Source organism: Astatotilapia calliptera, chromosome 9 (genome assembly GCF_900246225.1).
Source record: "Astatotilapia calliptera chromosome 9, fAstCal1.2, whole genome shotgun sequence".
Classification (NCBI taxonomy): domain Eukaryota; kingdom Metazoa; phylum Chordata; class Actinopteri; order Cichliformes; family Cichlidae; genus Astatotilapia; species Astatotilapia calliptera.
Genome location: NC_039310.1, coordinates 7,855,031 through 7,876,452, shown reverse-complemented (window position 1 = coordinate 7,876,452; position 21,422 = coordinate 7,855,031). Strand labels below are relative to the sequence as shown.

The window sequence follows — 21,422 nt, the reverse complement described above, 5'->3', positions numbered from 1 at the left end:
TTGGGGTGTTGTCATCACCCCGGCGGGTGGGTGGCTAGGTGGGCGATGTGGACACCAAAATTCATGAATATGATAACTTGAGAACCTAAGTGATGTATGATTTTCAAAGTGACACCACAATTGCATCTCCTTGCATCTTTTTTATTTGAATACCGGTGATATTAGACATTATAAGGTCAGAGGTCAGATTTTCTGAACATCTTGCGAACACGTTAACTCAAGAAGGTCACCAGTACAAGTCACGTAGGATTTTCAAATTTATAGGTGTACTTACTAAGAGCTACTAAGTGGTGGCACTGGCAGCCAACAGTTTTTGGCAATTGAAATCTTAGCATTTAAATTTGTGTGTTACTAATAATCTGATATCTCAGTCTCTTCATTGCCCCCGTTAAACCTTCTTATCTAAATAACATAATTTTGTCTCATTTCTGTGCCCAGATGCCAGTAAAGATTCAAAATAAAGCTACTGGAGTTCAAAAACTAATGACTGGTGTTACAGTGCTTACGTCCATTTTCTATATACAACTTGGAATTAAATATTAAACCCTGGGTTTCATGGAACACCAAGTTGCGGGGTTACCTGCCAATACAAGTTATTTTAAAATAATATAAGTATCACAGATGCAGACTTATTCAAAATTACCCATCATTTTCTCACTTGGACCGTTAGGGGCACTGTCACAACACTAATCTACACAAGACTACCGTGTCTGCCCTCGTCCTGCTTTGGACCTCAGCCTGGGTAAGGCTGACAGAGTGGAAGATGGGTGTCAATTCTCATTAAGCGGAGAGAGAAGAGAAACGGACAGCAAGAGCGACGGAGAGGAAGCATGAGAGCGAGAGAGAGACAACTAGACTGTGTCCTTCTCTGTCTTTGTGAGATGTCACAGGTGGAAACATCATTTCCCAGGCAACTCCGAAACACTCTGTCAAGCAGCAAGGATGGAGAAGGACTCCAGACAAGCGTACCCACACATCCATTTTTCACACCCGCAAATACACACAGCCGTGCCGGTGCTCTCAGTCTCACGAGTGTTTAGATACACATTGGCTGGTAAACAATTTCGCAAATTAACATATAAAGTGGAAACGGTTCGCGCGGACACGAACAAACAAACTTTGCAGGCGGACTGCCTACTTCGGTTGACTCCCTAATAGTCTCTGTCATCAGCAGTGTAACTAAGGATCACAAGTGCTCTGTTAAGCACATGTTTTTCCCATCAAACTATCAGCATAACTACATATAAATGCAAACAGCCCTGCAGCACAGGCGTGGATGCATTCACACACAATTTCACTAATCTCAAATTTCCATTTAAGTTGGTAGTGACTTAAAGGCCAGACGGCTCACACACTCACACAGCTTCACAGCATATTTGGACCTTTTTTTCTTTAAATGCTATCATTCCCTTCTAGATTTATGAATACGGTGAATATGTCTCATTTCTGTGCCCTCCCTTCACCGACTTCCTGCATCGCACACTCTGTGTCTGTGTGCGACCTGCTCTGTGTCACTGTGACAGGAGTTAAGCTAACCTAGCCTGCGCACGCACCAAAATATATCTTTGCCCGGTCCTTGTCAGTCGCCGTTGTGTACGAGCAGACCGGAGCAGTCCATCTAGCCAAACTCAATTAAAAGCTTCGTAAACCAGGCAGGGAAAGAATGAGAGGGTCGGCACAGGAGGGAGCAGACGGACAAAGAGGTCTTAATTGATCTTGTTCTCTCTCTCTCTGCCTCTCTCAGCAACTTCATCACAATTAAAAGGGAATTACGGCAAATCGCAGGTGCAGCTGCTCCGCTGTGTGGCACTGATCGAACCGCGCTGTCTTACAGTTTTTATATCCGCGTTTAAAGTCTGATGATTTATGTGTGCAATTAAGCGAGTGAAGCAAAAGCAGCTATATGAGACATCCCTTGTTAAAATCCACTTGCGTTTAAGAAATAAACAAAATAAAAGTAATCTCGTATTTCACCTTTCTTTTCTACTAGCCAGTATTTGGACTGTCTGGTGTCCACTGGTGCACATGCTAGGAAAACAAACCTCTGCACCAACTTCTCATGCAGGACTTCATACAGTGATTGAAGGCAGCTCCAAGCTCCCCGACTCAGCTATGCATCCAAGCAGTCAACTGAATCGCCCTCCTCAAACCTCAGAATAACCATTTCAGAAGCACCTTGCTGGGCATTGCTCTCCACCTCTTGCCCCCTCTCCAAGGCGCTGAAACTAATACAAAGAACCCCACCCGGTCAGACTTAGCTGCACTAAGAAGTAGTAGAAACTTAACTCTTTGGGGTCAGTTTGAAACACAAGTGAAAAAGGTTTGAGTAAAAGAAAGAGAGGAAGTTTGAAAAGAAACAGTGTCACCAGGGTAATTGTGAGCGCAGAGGGCTTTTAACACACGCCGCTTAGCAACGAGGCCAATGTGCAGTTTGACACGTTCAACTTCCTGCGAGGAAGTAAGGAGTGATGTAAAATGTAAGTTAAAGCTGTGGATTTGCCTGTGAGCAATCCTCAGCGCTGTTTAATTTTAGATGATGGGAGCACTTTGAATGGGAGGAAAGCAGTAAGTAATGTTCTTACTATAGTGATCATAGCATGTGTATGCATATAATTCTGTATGTACCCTATTTCCCCCATTAACGGATGGACCAAATGAAATGAACATCGACAGGCAAAAAAAACATTCATTATGGATCCCATTATAATTTTTTTGAATTCTGTGACTGGAATTTTGTTTGAGTCACTGCTAAATACAAAATAAAGAATCTGAAAAACCACTAATGTATCATGTAACATCTGTCTAGATACAGTCCAGAGACGTGGACTGGCTCTATGGTCTGAAGAAGGAAGTGTGCCATTCTTTAGACGACCGAATTCATCTTCTAATTGGCCACGCTGTATTTTTCACTTTCAAATCCTGTTTAATATTGAATATCTAAGGTAGCTTTTCCAGTGGGAATGCTGTATGGGTCTCAGCTTCACAGGCTCAACCAGTCAGAGCTGACTAAACTAGAGTTTTGAGCTTAAGAAGCATCTTAAACAAGGACATAGTTTTTGAAAGCCACATCTCATTGATGACCACTCTGTAATTCATACATGTACAGATGAGGACTGATTAGCCTCCCTATGAAAGCCTTATTCTTAAAACCATTTCCAAACTGCTCTTAACCAAAACAAGGAGTCTGAAACACAGCTTTGGTTCTTCACCAGGTATGTCTTAGATCGTTATCGGTTGGAAGACAAAACGATGACCTAGACCCAGTTTTACTGCTGACTACTTTGATTTCTTTCAAAATCTTCACATATCCATCTTTCATCATAATCCTTCTACCTTGATGAGATTCCCAGTTCCAGTCACACTGAAGCGTTCCCCCAGCATAATCCTCCCACCGCCATGTTTCGCTATGGGGACGATGTCAGGCCAGTTTTTCTGGGTTGATAATAATATTGACACTTGCCATTTTTGCTAATAATTTTGTCCCCATCTTTATACTTTCATTAGCAGCTGTAAACCTTTGTGTTAGTTTACAGTGAAAAAAACAAAACATGTTCTGGCGAGAATGACGCGTGAGGTTTTAGATGCTTTAATTGGCTCTGAATAGAGTATATATAAAAAGATGTGAAGTCTACACGTGCCTTCAGCCCAAGATAGTTTAAACCTGTGATGAAGATTCAAACTCAGGAACTGCTTGGCTGCTGGTCATCGCCACCTCTTTAAATAGTTATGGCTTCTGAGACCTGAGGTGCAGGTTCCAACAGCAGGTACCCTTAGCTTAAAAAGCAGTTCAGAGCAGCACAGTTGCCGCTTCTCTTCAGGTTACCCTAGACCCACATGCTAGGCATTTAGTCACTGCTCCGTATGTGCCAAAGTAAATCAGAGATGGTGCTAAAATGGGCAGCAGCTTAAACCAACAGCTTTGGCCTCCAGCTAAGTGAATTTACACCACCCGCTCAGCTGCTCCCTCTTAACTTCGCTCTTTCTTCGCGCAGATTTCTCACTATTTTTGCTCCAAAAAAGCTGCGTGCCCTTTTTGTCCCAGCTGCTAGTTTCTTTAATTGCTCTCACAAATCTTAGTGTGGTCGTCAGTTCTCTGTACCTGAGTGACGGCCCCTGTGTGATTCCCACCTGCTGGTTTCTCACTTTCACCTATGTTGCCTCCATTTGCAACTCAGCTCCATAACCCAATACCAGTGAGAGTAAATGAAATCTAAATTCAGGCTGAAAATGCATCCTTTCCCATCTGCACAGCCTCAGTCACGCTCCGACACATGACATTTGCAGAGACAGAAAAATACAGGCCATGCTCGCCCTTTTTTTTTTTCTTCTTTTTTTTGCGGGGCTCAGAATGATGAGAGGAGGAAAAAGCGAGGGATGATGTATAAATGAATAATACATCTGTGCTGTCATTCTTCTGTTCCTGCTCCACCTCCCTCTCTTCCTGTGTCATCTGGAGATGGTCCTGCGAGACAGTCTGATCTTAGTTGGGATTGTCAGGTATGGTTGACGGTAAAGCAACACATTGACGCCAGCCCCCTCTGCGACACATTGAAGCAGCTCTCTTGTTAAGTGGGGTTGACGACCTAAATAAGAATTGTTTACATGGAAACGAGTGCAGGCACGCCTGCAGTTAGCTGATATTCCAAATACAGAGGACTGCTTGAAGTAGCATCTGCTCCAAGAGGATACGTTTACAAATATCTACTTCCTCACTACTCCTGAAGTTACATAGTTGCAGTTACGGCTTTCGATTTTGCATAAAAGCTCCACAAATCCAAAGAAATGTGATTATTTGATGAAAATTCTGCTGTTATTTAAACGCTCGTGTACGAGCACCATGTGAACAAAAGAAATGGCTGCATGTAGCATTTATTAGATTTCACTGATGCTGCATCCCTACCTTCCATCTGCCCTGAAATTGCAAAGCGCTTCTCACCTAATTGTAAATGCACGTCCCTGCATGCAAATGCCAGTGTCCGCCTCTCTCGACCTCCTTTCCCTGCTCCCATCCGATTTTCAATTAAGATCCAGACAAAGATAGAGGATCTCAAACGGAGTGTGCTGCAGTGGGATGGGCCTTGCTTCTGCTCCAGACGTCCTGGAGGAGGGCGTTATTTGAGTGGCCGTGACCCCAGAGAACCCTCACCTTACCTGGGGTATTATACGCATCTAGGCCAAGGCCCTGCCTCCCACTTGTGGTGTGTCCTGAACCCACTAAGCATACGTGTAGGTGTCCTTGATGAGGAAAGGCTTTGAAATGAAAGGTGTGTGTGTGTGTGTGTGTGTGTGTGCATATTGAATGTCGATGGTCATTATCTGATAGCAAAGGGGTATTTTAGGCTGAGGTCTGGGGTTGTGTGAATATTAATAGGACGATTTTATTTCTCAGTCTTATCATCAGGATGTCTCTTGGCCATGTAAGTGCAACTTAATGAACTGTGTAGATGACTGAAAAAATATGTCTTCAATAGAATTATCTCCAGATGAAAAGAGTGACTCTACACTTGCCAGTATCTAATACTTCTACCTCTTTTTGTCCCTCTGTCTTTTTTTCCTATCAAACTGTAGTTCGCTCAGTCCGGACGCAGACCCTGGCACTTCATTCCAGAGGGAGGGGTATGGTCGCCAGAGTATGTCGGAAAAGCGCACGAAGCAGTACGAGAATCCTGCACATCTGGAGATCATCAAGTCTCGCAAGTCCAAGAGCATGGATTTAGGCAAGTGCTAAGCCTGAACCATCACACAAACACACATCTACAGAGAAAAGTTTGACAACTTGGGGAATGGACTACACTTACTGTATTTCCTGCCTTCTTGTCTTAGCAGTTTCCCTTTTTGCACATCTTCTCTCTCTTACACACACACCAGGGCCACCAGAGCTGACTTGGATCATGTTTCAAATTTATTGTCTTGCCCATGGACTCTTTGGCAAAAGGACAGGAGAAAGCAGGACTGCTGTGTTCATGTACAAAGGGCCGATTTGTCCATCACCAGAAACCTGTATTTTCCTGAGCCTGTGGCGGTTACCTGTCAGTGTCCTGCTAAATGACAAAATATTATTTTCCTTTCTTTTGCATGATTTAGTCCAACAGCATGCATGTCAGTATATGCTAGAAAATACTGGTAGCTTAATAGTTAGTGTGCAGATATGATCATATGTTCAATCTTGTCTCTGCAACAAGTTAATGGATTTTTTTCTAAGCTTAATTTCAGGCAGATTACTGATATTACACAAAAGTAAATTCACCTCATGTACTACTTTTTTCTTTTGAGCAAGAAGTGTTTTTCTGGTTTGGCATCCTAAGCTTGGCCGTACAAAGAAAACAATCCTCTACCTTGTGATGACTGCGTGTCTCCTTTCAATTTTTTTCCCACTCAGCACGGCTAATCTGGAGGTTTGTTTACTGCAAACAAACCTCCAGATTGTTCATTGTCACTCAGTGCTCCTTTCACCTGCTGGACACCTCAAACGCATCTTGAACTTGTGACTCCTCAAACACTTGCTGCTCACTTTATCCTGCTTACCTCAGTAAATGCACTTTCAAAAACAGTAATACACACACAGTCACTTCAGTCCTGTCCAGCCACCACCTCTCCTCTTTTGGCCTCCATTTCCCATGGCCCTTTGTCCAGTGGACCATGGATAAAAACACAAGCGCAAGTGCACAATGCTTAGTGATGGGAGAGCCAGTCAGATGCAGGCCTACACAAACACGCACTGGGCAAGCACACTCTCAAACAGACAAACTGTATCCAGGGAAGACGATGGTGTGAACTCCAAGCTTCTCCCGCTGAGACTGAAGCAGACGCTGCCTTCTCTCGGATCACTGACTAATCACAACAGATAACAGCCAACTCTTTTCCACATGGAGCCCAGAGACCTGTAGAAATCTTTGACTCGCCCACAGACTGGTGCAGGTCTGGGCCACTGCACCGAGCTCTGTGGGGTCTAGATCCTTTGTAATACCTTCTGTCCACCATTGAAACTTTTCTACAAACACAAAGTTCGGGAGAAGAAAACCTTCAGCCATCGGATGGGTTTTGTTCAGCAGTTAGTTGGCCTGAAATGGTTTCCATTAAGTTCTCAGTGTTTAAAATATAATTGGATATTACTGAGGACAGGAAGCGAGTAGAACGGAAGGGATGCTAAGATAAGGCTTTGATGGTGTTCTCATCATTGCAAATGCACATGTTATCAATGAGTTTAATCAAAAAAGCTTCTTAATTGTTTCAAAGTGGAGTCTTTGCGTGTTTGTTTGTGCATTGGATTAGCTGCAAACTACAGCTTTTCTTTCTTTCTTTTTTTTAACAAAGATCCTGATTAATGTACTCATAAGACGGCGCCTCACACATTCGAGATAACCAGTGTAATTGATCTTTTACAAATCTCTGTTACTGCTGCATTATTTCTTTATCAAGATCCCTCTGTGTCTGTGCGCGGGCGTGCCTGTGGTTTTTATTACATGAAATTCAAAAAAACTACCCCCCCCCCTTCCCAAAAAAAAAAAAAAAATCACCCCCTTCCCCTTTCACTGGGCCCAATTGAGTTTGTGAAATATCCAGCTGACAGAAATCCTTGCCAATACAAAATCATAATCCATCGATGAGAATATCACAGTGTTCAGATGGTTCAGGGAAATAACAAACTTATTCCAGTCATAATAACTCTTGTAGCTGACGTGGTTTCCCCACAAGAAAAATTCAGTCCTCTTTCAGTCAATAGATGAAACACAAGCGCTAGACTTAACGTTTGAAATGAAATACACATGGTTTGTGATTTGGCACGTGCCCAGTCACCGCACTTCCATTTATCTCAGAGGAAGACGCTGCTATGCTATCATGCTTATTCTTTTTCTGAAATAATTACATGAAAGCTGCCCAATGCAAAAACGACCTCGGGGTATTGTGCGAGTAGATCTGAAAATGAAGTGAGCCAAAGAAAGTAGTGCCAGCGCTCTCCCTTAAGCCGTGCCTTCGCCACACAGCTGGACATTAGAACTTAGCTCAGCTAGCAGGTGTAAGAATACCGCTCTGCTTTCCCAATAGCGCACTAATAAAGCCGCTCTCTGCTTTCAAATTACTCAGAAGAATAAAAAAAGTAGTTAACACGCTCAAGAACGCTATTCCCTACTGACTTACATTTTATTCCGTCACTAGGTATTTTTCCCTCCTTTTAATCATGTTCCAGCTGCTCCTAAATCTCATCAGCAGATGGATTTCATGACTTTGAAACCCATCATTGTTGAAATATGCTAAACGGGTCGGACACCCTGCAGTTCAATCCCATTTAAATGGGGAATAAAATTGAGTGAGAGAAGAAAAGGGAAGAAAGCGACGTGAGGTGTCGGCGCTGGCAGTGAGACGTTAGCACATGCCGGACACTTTACCTCGTGATGGACGGCTCCTTCATGAAGTGTAAGACCTGCTCCTCTTGCTTTGTGTCTGCGCTTCACTTTCTTATTTCTTTGTGTGCGTTTCATGACGTTGTGCAGACTGCACTAATGTTTGTTTGGTCCTTTTAAGAGTAGCACAGTGCGACAAGAACTTGAGCAGAAATAAGCTCTGAGCCCTGCCGCCGCTAATGAGGTCAACCGATATGATGTTCGGTTCCATCCACGGGTCAGTAATAGAGATCGGAAGAGCAGTCCCACTCTTATTCCATAACTAGCTCATAACCAGCCATTATTGGATTTGTGATCTCAGCCCCCTTCAGATGCATATAACCGAGGGTGCTGTTTGAGCTAATTTCAGCGTGATCAAAAGGGTTTTTTTCTGGTGCTGAAAGGGAGTTGAATGGCAGTGAATAGAGGCTTGGTAACTAATTTGGGAACCTGTGCCATTGTGCTCGTTCTGCAGTGCAAATGACTGAAGAAAACACTCATTACTCCATGTGAAGGGCTGCATGGAGCCTGGCAATGCAGTAGTATTTGCAATAGAAAGATGTTCATTTGCAGGTTGGCCTCTTCAGCTTCTGCAATTGATCCATCACAGCCAGGTTGGTTTGAATGAGGCTGAATAAAACAGAGTGCAGTCACTCCATTAAACTGACATAGGATGAAATGACTGAATCTTGACCACTAATTAACATAGTTGTTGTTTTTAGGGAGTATTTGAACAAAACAAGAATCTAATGTGTGCCTAAACTGGGTATTTCAGTGTATTTCAAATTAAATTAAATTCAGTAATTCAGTTTTATTTTTATGCATTAGCACAAATCACAACAATAATTACTTCAATGTTTATAGTTAGGGCTGGATCAGGTGAGCCTGATCCAGCCCTAACTATAAACTTTATCAGAAAGGAAACACTTTAAATCTTTAAAGGAGAGAAAGTGTCTGTCTGTCTCCTGAATCCTAATTTGGAGCTTTCATAGAGGAGCCTGAAAGCTGAAGGTCTCTGCCTCCCATTCTACTTTTAAATACCAGAGGAACCACAAGTAAACTAGCAGTCTGAGGTCAAAGCGCTCTCGATAAGCCACATCTCATAGACTACCAAACACATGAGTGGAGACTTTCCTTGTAGAAAGCTGGCAGCCGATCCAGTTGCAGATAGGCCAGTGGTAGTAAATGACAACCTGGCAGATGTTTTTATGCTTACTGTAATTGTGAATATATGTTCCAGCCAAGTCTACCACTAATCCAGTGAATTTCCAGTCTTGCCAGTAGAGTTGTCAGCTTCTTTAAATGTAGGAAAAGTACTCTACACTGAACGATGATAAACAAACCCCCCAAAAAATTTACTGGATTTCTTTGAAGCCTGAAAAGTGCACATCAAAATATCCAGCATCCTTAATTGAGATGTTAACCAAGTCCGGCTCATAATGATTTCCTGTGACATATGCTGAGCGTGTGGAGGACGTCCTCTGTCGGGCTAATGGTCCACAACTGGCAGAGACATAATAGCGCAGCTGACCCAGCGACGCCTCACTTCCACTGGGATACCTGGACGTGGCCTTCCTCTGACCATCTTGGAGGTTATTTTTAACATAATTACCCTTTTACCTCCCTCCTTAAAGCCCCGACACTCTGAATAAATTATGTGTAATGGAGCCCCTGTCTGTACACAGATCTTTACATGCAAGGGTCCGTGGTGAATAATGGCTGCAAAGCATAGTTTTTAGCTGCTCTAATTATACCATGGGCTTCTGTCCCTGTAATAACCACCACTGATTTATTCATGAAGTTTGCCACACTGCCCCTTTAACGTTTAATGGCAATGGATCTTCTCCAATTAACTGTCCTTGCCCTTAATCTGGCTAAAGTACGCAGCACGCGGGCCAGGTTTGTTTGCAACCAGGTGCACTTTCACCCCATTTAGTCTGATTGTCTTTCTCTTTGTGTATTTCATTTTGATGATTTTCATTTCTCCTCCAGACGTGCAGGGAGTGGCAAACTCGTGTCTGTATGCAGTTGGGGAAATATGTATTTTCATTCCTCTGAATAAGAAGGAGATGAGGAGCAGAGCACCGAGGTTTCTGTTGTGTGATAGGAATCACATAATAGATTGGCACACAGAGAGCTGTCCGTCAAACCCTCCCAGGAGAGAGCCGGGGCTGCTTCTGATGAAAACAAAGGCAGGTTTGAGGCAGTTGGGTCGGTGGGCAAAAACCGTCTCTTTGCCTCGCTCTCCCGTTCTCTTTGTCTCCGCGCTTTTCTCAGTTAACCGCCGCGCCGACGAGAAACAATGGCGAGCAGGACTGCGGCGCGGAATACCAAGCAGGAGGATAATTCCCTGTTTCCGAGTACAGCAGATGTCATTTTTGTTCCCTTGAACTGTTGCATCCCGTGCAGGTCTAACTTGCAATCCCATTGTGTCAGCCATGCACCCTGGCATCTGTGTGTCCGTCGTTGGCAGGCTTTAATGCTTAAGCCTCAAAAAAAGAAAAAAAATCCAACTTTACATGGCATTTGTACTGGATTGATTGAGTTTTATCCTCAAAGGATGAAACACTCCATCATTTTTCTGTCATGCTGTTTCTGTGCCTATGCTTTCTTATAATGAATTTTTTACTTCAGGCCGTCCTCTCTTGTCCTTTGCAGGATGAAATTGCTTCTTCAAACGAATTAGATGATTTATTTTTTTTTTACTTGCATTCAGTTGGTCTTGTAAGTCTGTTTATGCTTTCCTGGCATTGATATTTGTCATGCTAATAAAATGGACCCACCTCCACTGAGAAACTAAAAAGTAAAATGAATCTTTGGCTGCTGCTACCAGAGAACTTTTGACCTCCTAGACATTTGTAGCGCGCAGTAAAGTTTCATTTTACTGTCCTATGCAGCATAAAAGACAGGCATATGAGATCTCCTCACTAAGTAGGATGCAAAATTATATGATTGATGCTTGAGTGAGTGTAGGCTCTCATGGGACTGAGCACTTTCATTAAATTTGGCAAGGAGAGAGGAGAAATGGTATGGTCACTGGTTTGGAAGCCACCATTGGCAAACAGATGAGCTTTTAGCCTGTGTGTCTTGTCTGACTTTAGATCTATAGCTGCTACGGATGAGGGGGAAGCACTCATACTCTCACTAAGGGTTCATTGGTAGCAAATGCAGCAGAAACAGGGATGACTCTTAGACCCAAAAGATACTACATGTAACATAACTTACTCCTTTTAAAACAAGTCCCATGCAACTAGTACGCTATACTAACAAAAGTATTCACTTGTCTGCCTTCGCATGGATATGAACTTCAGTGACCTCCCATTATTAATCCATAGGGTTTAATGTAATGTTGACCCACCCTTTACAGCTATAACAGCCTCAAGTCTTCTGGGAACAACCTCCAAAAGGTTTTGGAGTGTTTATAGGAATTTTTGACCACTCTTCCAGAAGAGCATTTTTGAGGTCTGTAATAATGTTGGATTCAAAGGCCTGGCTCAGAGTCTCCGCTCAAATGCTTCTCAAAGGTGTTCTATCTTGTTGAGATCAGGAGTCTGTGCAGCCCAGTCAAGTTCTTCCACACCAGGCTCGCTCATCCATGTCTTTATGGAACTTTCTTTGTGCACTGGTGCACAGTCATGCTGGAGCATGAAGGGGCCATCCCCAAACTGTTCCCCCAAAATTGTGACCATGAAATTGTCCAAAATGTCTTGGTATGCTGAAGCATTAATAGTTCCTTTCACCTTTAAACAGCCGAGCCCAACTCCTGAAACAACCCCACACTTAACTTCACACTGTTCTCATGGCAACCTCCAAACCCAGACTCATCCATCGGATTGCCAGGCAGAGAAGCGTGATTCTTCACTGCAGAGAATACGTCTCCACTCTTCCCCACTGGACTCCTGGAATCCAGTAGGGAAGAGTGCATCCAACACTTTGCATTGCACTTGGTGATATAAGGCTTGGATGCAGCTGCATGGCCATGGAAACCCATTCCATGAAGCTCTCTACACACTGTTGTCTGTCTTGAGCAAAGCTGAGTTGTTGTCATTCCCAGTTGCTTCCACTTTATGATATGATACCACTAACAGACCATTTAGTAGTGAGGAAATTTCACAACTGGACTTGCTGCACAAGTCGCATCCTATCACAGTACCGTACTGGAATTCACTGAACACCCGAGAGCGACTTATTCTTTCCTGAATGTTTGTAGAAGCAGTCTGCATGCGTAGGTGCTTGTTTTTATATACCTGTGCCAGTGGAAGTGACAATGATTCAATGATTTGGATGGGTGAGTGAATTCTTTTGGCAATATCTTCTTTAGTTGTGTAGCTTAAATGGTATGTACTAGTAAAAGTAGTTGATAGTCATTGTAGGTTTGTAATATGATTGGTACAATGATTGTAAGTAGCTGCAGGGTGTGCATTTTTGCACTGCAGGGAAAGTGTTCCCTTTTTCCTGAGCTCTTATTTGTTCTTCTGCAACTTTTGTGCATTAACACACTCATCCTGTCTGGAGGTTGCATGGGGGGAAGTGTTAGAGGGATTTATTTTCTTTGCCTAAAGATCCACTGGGATCACCCAGCAGCAGTGGGATATGCCTCATTTAGGCCACTTTAAACACGTCGAAAATCCTTGATTGTATAGACGTGCGAGTTGGTGAATTTTGTCTCTGTGCTTGTTAGGGAGTCCCTGCGTGGGACCCACACATGCAAATAAACTCAGGGTGTTCTGTTCAGTGGGGCTGACGACAGAACAACATGTGCTGTTGAAAACCAACAGGAAGAGCTGCAGAAGACATTTATTTACACCACCTGAAGCCACAGAGGAAACACTATTTGTGACATGTGTGGTCCAGGGGGAGTCATAAAGACACAATGCCACTCTGTCCCCGAGTCCACAGACATTTGCTACACCCTCAGAGAGCCTTTGGGGCTAATAAAATAATTGAATTAACAGCTTAATCCTGATTACTGATTGCTTCCTCTGCATAGCCTCACAACAAGGCTTCACTGGCACATAGTCAGAAATCCATCTTGTTAAGTTTGACAGCGTCTTACTGTATTCTGAATCAAAGCACAACAAAGGGGACGGGAAAAGTCAACCGGGTTGCTTGTTTAACAACTGGTGGGTGAGGTAAGAGCTCCAGGGACCTGATGGACGCTCCCCAGCAAAATGAAATACCAATACCTGAGTCGCGCTCCACTTACATACCCTAAACAAACCCCCGGCAAGCATTGGAAAAATAATTACAGATGTGTGGGCCTGGCTCAAATATCAGAGAGGGTGGCTGTTTAACATTTGCTCTGCTTACCACGCAGTATCAATCAGCTCCACGCCCTTTTAAGGAGATATTTTGCCTTAGGTTTGATACCATTTACATTAGCATCTCTGATAATTTTGAAACTCTAGCTAATGTCCCAGCGTTTGTATCATGTGTTGCAGTAAAAACTGCATTTCTTGCTGTATAGTTTGTAAATAATATATAGGGAATGATATATGGGGATTCTAAATATTACATTATAGTTTGCATTCAAATATTATGTTACATTTGACCTCTGACCTCACTTTTACGTCTCACATCTGCCAAAGAGCGTATCGTGGAGATACGTGCCTGGTTATTTAGAAACATACTGTTATTCATGTCAAGTTATTTACAAATCAACACCTATTATACATGACCTCCTGCTACATAATGTTTGTCTGATCAAACCAAACATCCATCATACTGCTCTTATCTGATTTTGTTGATGATGTCACAGTTAGACATTAACAGTATAGTTAAAGGTATTTAAGTGCTTGGGCAGCTACTGCCCATACCTACAGTGACAGTCTTTCCATTGTCACCAGTTGGGCTTTTGTGAACTGCGCTATAAACTTCTTAAAATAAAATTTCAAGAGAAGAAGAGTAAATGAATGTATAGAAAATCCAGTACTATCCTTTTAAAAGTAAATAACCGCCAAGAGAGTGAGCTCCCTTGGCGGAGGTCTGCGCTCTCTGAGTGTCTCTTGTTAAACGTATGTACCCTTTATGATATTACTCTCCGTCACTGCACAGAAAGCCTTAGAAATGAAGCCAAGTACTACAGTTGTGCGATGTTGTTTGTGCTTCTGAACACTGCAATACGACCTGCACTGAAGATTAATGGATGTAAAATCTGTTCAGCCTACATGTCCTCGTCTTTTTCCCCTCACCTTGTTTTATCTAATCTCTCTTGGAGAAATTGAGTTAAAAAAGAAAATTAAGTGAGAACCGCTGATGGAAATTTTTTTCTTTTTTTTCAGAGATACAGTTCATCTCAGCAATTTGTGAATATGCTGTATTAGAAATTTCTTATATTTTAACATTACTCTATAATCACTCCGCTGCTGTGCTACATTTGTGTCTTTGATAGCGGGCCCATTTATATGCATTATGTTTCAGCCTCTTAATTTAACTGTGCAGACACAAAGACAAAGGTTGAATTATAATTCCCAACAGGAAAATGTCTCGCTGGAGATGTAATACTCTGTTCTCATTTCACACACTTCATTGGCTGGGCAATGGCATCATTTGTTTTTCATGTTAATTGCTAGACTCGCACCTTCTCGTAACTCACCATAATGACAGCTTTTAGCTTTTTTTTTTCTTTTTCAGAGGAGTTCTAATCATATGCCAGGTCTAAGTGACTTTATTTAATCTTTCCATAGGTTCTGCAGAACAGCAGGTCGGGCCTTCCCTGGGCCTGAAAAAATCCAGCTCCTTGGAAAGCCTCCAGACGGCTGTTGCTGGGACAGTGCAGAATGGCGAGATCAATGTTCGCAGGTCGCGCTCGAGGATCGTCAGGAGCCGAGGCTGCAATGAGAGTTTCCACGCTGCGATTGACAAATCGTACGAGAAGCCTGCTGTTACTGCGCCAGAAGAGGAGAACAGCGTGGACACATGTGAGTGTTTGAAACGCCGTTTAGGTAGAGTTTCAGTGTTGATGCAGAATACTGTGCCCAAGTTTGTGGTGCTAAAATAATGAACAATATAAGATATCAGTAGGTTATTACAAAGCAGTTCAGAATCACACATAAATGTAGGCCAGTTTAGTGATACTTTCACAGATCCACTGCACAAAGCACATCAGCAATAGGTGTCTAGGTTATGGACTTATGATTATTCACATAGTGTGGAATTGCTTTGGACTGTTCCAACATGTTAATGTTGGTTCTGATAGAAAGGTGTCAGGATAGACAGTGCATCACAGTTTATTGCGTATGGGGCTGCATAGGTGCAGACCAGTGAGGGTGCCCATGCTGATACCTGTCTGCCAACGAAAGTGCCAACAACAGGGACATATGCATATCAGAATATATCAGATCTGGACCACGTAGAAATAGAAGAGCGTGCCCTGGTCTGATGAGTCAAACTTTCTTTTACATCAGATAGCTGTGTGTGTGTGCATCGCTTATCATGCACTGTGCGAAGAAACAGTATGATTCTTTGGGCAATGTTCTGCTGGGAAACCTTGGGTCCTGCCATCTATGTTACTTTGACACGTACCACCTACCTAAACATTGTTGCAGGCCATGTAACCCTTTCATGGAAATACAGTTTGGAAATACAGGATAATGCACTCTGCCTCAAAGCATAAAAGATTCAGGAATGGTTTGAGGAGCGCAACAATGAGTTTGAGGTGTTGACTTGGCCTCCAAATTCTCCAGATCTCAATCCAATCAAGCATCTGTGGGATGTGCTGGACAAACAAGTCCAAACCATGGAGGCCCCACCTCACAACTCACAGCTAACATCTTGGTGCAGATACCACAGCACACCTTTAGGGGTCTAGTGGAGTCTATGCCTCGATGGGTCATGGCTGTATTAACAGCAAAAGGGGGACCAACAACAATATTAGGCAGGTGGTCATAATGTTATATGCAGGGGTGCACATAAGTGGTCCGCAGGTGCGCATTCGCTGTCAAAATTAAAGACGCCCACCAGATAAGAAGTTGCAACGCACGTTCGCGTACATATAAAGGCAGTGTTTTTGTCCTCTAGAGTGGGATTTTCACGGCATATTCTGCACCACATCTCTGTGCGTTCATCATTTGTTTGAAGCCAGCTCACCTCCTGCAACCACTTTTCTGAGAATACGCGCTTCTTTTGCGGTTCGGACTACGCCTGACATTTCTTTGGAGGTGGAGGAACACCAAAGTAATTGCTTAAAGGAGCTTTCTTCTTCGAAATCTTCAAGAGTTCTAAACAAATGTCTGTCCTCCTCCAGAAAATCTTATGTACGCAAACGTTGTAACTTCTTATCTGGTGCACGTCTTTTATTTTGACAGCGAATGCGCACCTGTGGACCACTTATGTGCACCCCTGGTTATATGTATGTGTTTGCTCCTCTTGGTTTTGGCACATATACGACAGAACTTTGTCCGGTATTTCTTCCATCTGTTTGTTTACTTGTGTACCTGACAGGGCCTAAAAACCACAATTACTTTAATTCATTTAAAATATGAAGAGAGAAAAAGAAGAACTAGAAAGACACCCTACCTTCTCTTTCAAGGCATGTATCCTTCACTACTTAGTGTTTGATAACAAAAAGACATGCAGCGCATACGGAGAGACAGCCGTCTTACGTTTTCCGACAGGTAATAACACCACAACACCACAAGAGTAATCACTCGATATAAATTTCCATTCACCATTAAAGGATTCCATTAAACGAGCTGGGGGGACATTTGAAAAAAGAAGGAATTATTTGCCTGAAATGCTTTGTTCTCATAAGCTCTGTCGGCAAGCCACTAAATACAGTCTTATCTCGGCAAAGAAAAATGGGGAAAGCAACCGATTTCCCCTGCCGCTGTATATTGCATTCTCCCCATGATATTCAAATAACTCTGTTTTTCAATTTAGATAAAAGCAGCCAGTCTGTGCTCGTCACCGAGGTTAATAGTCAAAGTTGACAGATAAGCCTCTGCCTTCCCCTGCTCCCAGACTTTTATTTACATAAAATAAGAATGTGGCATCACCTAAAGAAAATGTGTCCCCACAAGATATCCCGCTGGGCAAAAATGCACTTTCCCTTGTGCTACTGTGTGTTGCGTGGTTCGAGCAAAGAAAAAAAAAAGAAAACGGAAAAAAAAATCGTCTGTGCTGTGCAAAAATCCCTTCTTTCATTTTTTTTTTCCCAGAATAAGACTGGCAATTTTACTTACGTCTGTCATAACCTTTGCTGACAGACCGGCTTAGACGTCCTTGATTATTAAAGCAAGAAAGTTCACTTGTAGACTTTCATGAAGGTGACGAAATGTTTCTTGCTCGTCTGTCTCTGTGAAATGATCTTTCGCTGTCCCGACGCTTTCATCAGAACCTCTGACGTCAGCCTTTTGCTTCTGAGCTCCATTAAATTGCTGCAGACGGCCTCACCTTTTGATAACCGGTATTAAAGGCTTTTGTGTATTTTTCGCTTCTTTCTCTCAACTTTGTAATATTTAAAATTGATTGCCTTTTTTTCTTTTTAAATCAGCCTTCACTTTCCCTTTAAATGAGTCTTCCTGCTAAGTCAATAAGACAAATTAACCTTGGTGCAAAAGCATGCAGATATATCTACATTCACACATGGATGCATTTGCACACATGCGTAAGCACTCATGGCTGTAACTGCTCTCTGGGAGGCTCTGGATTACATTGTTTTGGGTGTTATCTGCAGCTTGGCATCACTAAGCAGTAGCAGCATTAGCACCACTGCTAATCTCTGTCATTTAAATAGCCAGATACAGCTCACAGCTGCTATTCACTCTTAAGTGGATGATAAGCGGGCCACCAGATTGAGCGATAGAATCGGCGCCCATCCAGAGCCCGCGACCGAATTTGGGGAGGTGGGGAGGGGAGGGAGGGGCTCCGTGCAGAGATGAGTTGTAAGAGTGTGCAGGTTTAATCTGCCCCGCTTCGTTCTCTTGTTTCGGCTATACACAGTGGCTCGCGCTCAGATTCCATTTCAGTAATTTCCTCCGAGATGACAGCTGAAAGAAATAGCTGATAGCTCCTCAGATCACAAGAGAAAACAAACCCCACTGTTCATCCTTGAAATGTGAATCCAGCCGCTCCTCCTTCTCCTCAGTCTGCCTCATCCCGTATTCCAAAAATCCATCACGCACCCCCCCCCCCCCCCCCCTTCCCCTTCTCTCCCTGCGATAAGCGCTTTTCGCTCCTCCATCAAAGGAAGAAGTTGGACAACGACGCGCAAGACTGTAATAAGTTGTAATCTGAAGGACATCTACCTCATGTCTCCGCGCCAGAGATGGAGCGCTGACAGGAGCGACGCCGACCGCGGAGCACACCGTATTTGCAATTAAGATCCCCGGGAGCCTTTTTCGAGATGATTTAAATGTATAATTACTGACAGATTAATTACATTTTTGCACATCGGCTCTGATTAGGTGTGATGGAAACTTTGAGTTTAATCAACCTTGCATCACCTAAGGAGTGTGGTTTCAGTTTGATGTCTGGGCTGAAATGAGTTCAAATGTAATTAAGAAGCAGATTCATGAGACATCGCAGCGCGCTCTGTTTTCACAAGTGTTTTTTTTTTTTTTTTGTGGGGGTTGGCAAAATGAAGTTCTCTTGTGATCTTTGAGAAATGTACACAGACGAAATAACTTGAGGCTTTCAGCTAAAGTAAAAATGTGTTCAGCCCCAACACTAGTCCCAACTAGTCTACAATGTAAATATATTCTGCTCTAATGAGGCAAATGTATTCAGTGTGTTTTATTCAAAGCTGTTATACCTTGTGGGACACAGTTTTAGTTTTTTTATAGTTCCTCTGATGTTACTAAGAGGAAAAAAACCCAAAGTGATGCTTTTTCACAATAAAAGAAAAAGCAGTGTTGTTGAGTACTTATTTCAATTATGACACCGGTGATCTGTGGGGAATCAAGTCAAAGTTTAATAACTTTTTCTTTTTCTTTGTCTTTCTCTTTCTGTGTTTGCATGAATGTTTCCGGCATTTAACTCCCACTCCTTGTTGCTTTTATCTTTTCACTCCAGTGGATGATGACACAAGCTCCCGATCGGGTCAAGAGTCCATGTCCACCAGCGGTGACCTGACTTCGGGCCCCTGGCTGAATGGCAGAGACGACAGACAGAAAGATCAGGAGAAGTCTGGGGTGAAGGAGAAGAAGAAGCCAGAAAGGGAGAAAGAAAAAGACAAGGACAAGAATAAATCCAAGAAAGGCGTGCTGAAGGGCTTGTTCAGGTAGGAACCAGACGGAGCTCAGCTCAAACCCCTAAACAGCTCCACCGTCCACTGCCACGAGCATTAATCACTATCTGCTTTATTTAATTCCACTCACCACATCCGCCACTGGATCATACGGAATTTGAATGCATTCTGTGGATGTTGCCGGCGCTAATCAGGGACCCCTCTCCTTGAACCCTGCAAGGGGAGGAGAGTTATCGACCTCAAGGGCCTCTGGCACTTTTGAGCCAGATTATTTTTAATAAGGGCGCCATGTTTTATTCATAATCCCGTGCACGTGTGCCTACTATCCAAACACACTCATCATTTGTGAACCAGAGGAAAATGTTCTGTGCTCATGCCGGAGCTAACGGGGGGGGGGGGGGTTGGCTTTGAGAATAAAAGACGATAAAATCGACTGCAGGTCGGAGTTAGTTGTTGCCCGTGGCTGGTGTTCTCAGCGGCCGCCTCATCATGCGGTAGCGAGATTTCAGGAGCAGGCTGTCTGGGGTGGTATGATTTTGTTCTTAACATCTACAGATATTCATCGGTATAAAAAAACCCCAAAACTATTTGAAGCAAAAGTAATTTAATTAGCACTCATCACAACTGCTGTAGGTCCTTCAGTGTTGTCATTACCACATCATGCCGCCTAATAACTTAGAGGCTGGGAGATGTTGTGGGCTGTGAGGTTCCTCTCCCAGTCTGGGAAATAGTTTCCCTGGCAGAGTTCTTCATCCTGAGAAGACAGTCACTTTGAACTGTGGACAATGCAGTTGGACAGTGTGAGGAGAAACACGCAAAGGGAAGTTGATGGAAAATAAACATCCCGTGGTGGTTTCTACCGAGCACGTCTGTCTGCCACAAGCAAAATTAGGAGTCACGTTAATTATTTCAACTCCACGCACATTTAAATATGGCATAAATTAACGGCGGAGGCGGTGCGGGCCGTTATCGTGCCGTGAGTCGTTTTCATGTGGATTGCTTTAATGGGATTAGTTAGCATATCACGGCGCACGCCTCAGTAATGAACAATAAAGATGACAAGTGTGCTTTGAGGTGATGATTGAGGAATGTAGGAAGCTGTCTTATCTCCCATTATTTTTACTTTTCTGATTTATTTACTTACCCGCCTCTTATTGCGTAATGTAGTGTGAAAAGCTCGTGCGTCCCAGTGTCGTGGACGCGTAAGTCTTCGTGGGAGGACAGAGAAAAAAGCGAACTGCAATCCAAATTGACAGGTGAAATTTGAGCCACGGGTTTGACACCATGACATGCAATCAGCACCGTTGGCAAACCGTTATGAGTGGCTGTGTGCTTGGCTTGATAGGTGTCTTCTGGGTGATTTTTTATTTTTTTTGAAGTGCATGTTGGCCCTTGGCATGCCCTCCTTGGCCTCATCATCGTTCTTCATTATCTTTGAGTGCCACAGCCACTTAAGAGTTGGCACGCGACAGGCCTCGCTGACACTCCCCCCATGCTCTGTGCATTTAACGCCAGCCCCCGTGCCTCCTGAATATTAAAACCGCGACTCCATGACTCCGAAACCTCGTCGTCTATTTGCTACTTCTCTACCTTGAACTGCATTTTCTATTTAAAGCTCTCAGACCTGCACATCAACAATGTCCTCTTCTATCCCCTCCCTGTTCTTCCTCGTTTGAAAACATCATCGTTTCAGAAAGTTAGAAATGGCAAAGAGTTGAGGTGAGAATGAACGAGTCCCACTGGATACAACAGCAAACTCTTTCTATAAAGAACAGTCTGGAGTGATGTGAAATGCCTAGCAGTCAAAAGGGAGGAGAGGGAAAGAAAGCGAAAAAGATCTAACTATTGTGTGT

General features: G+C 43.2%; 1 protein-coding gene across 1 annotated transcript in view; it reads left to right on the top strand.

Annotated features, from left to right (window-relative positions):
* LOC113028738 (partitioning defective 3 homolog) overlaps positions 1-21,422 on the top strand; it is a 341,162-nt gene that overhangs the window by 216,503 nt on the left and 103,237 nt on the right. The window contains exons 17-19 of the mRNA XM_026179154.1: positions 5,569-5,717; positions 15,068-15,301; positions 19,395-19,602. Of these exons, the coding sequence (XP_026034939.1) occupies positions 5,569-5,717; positions 15,068-15,301; positions 19,395-19,602 (591 nt within the window). The remainder of the gene's footprint in view (positions 1-5,568; positions 5,718-15,067; positions 15,302-19,394; positions 19,603-21,422) is intronic.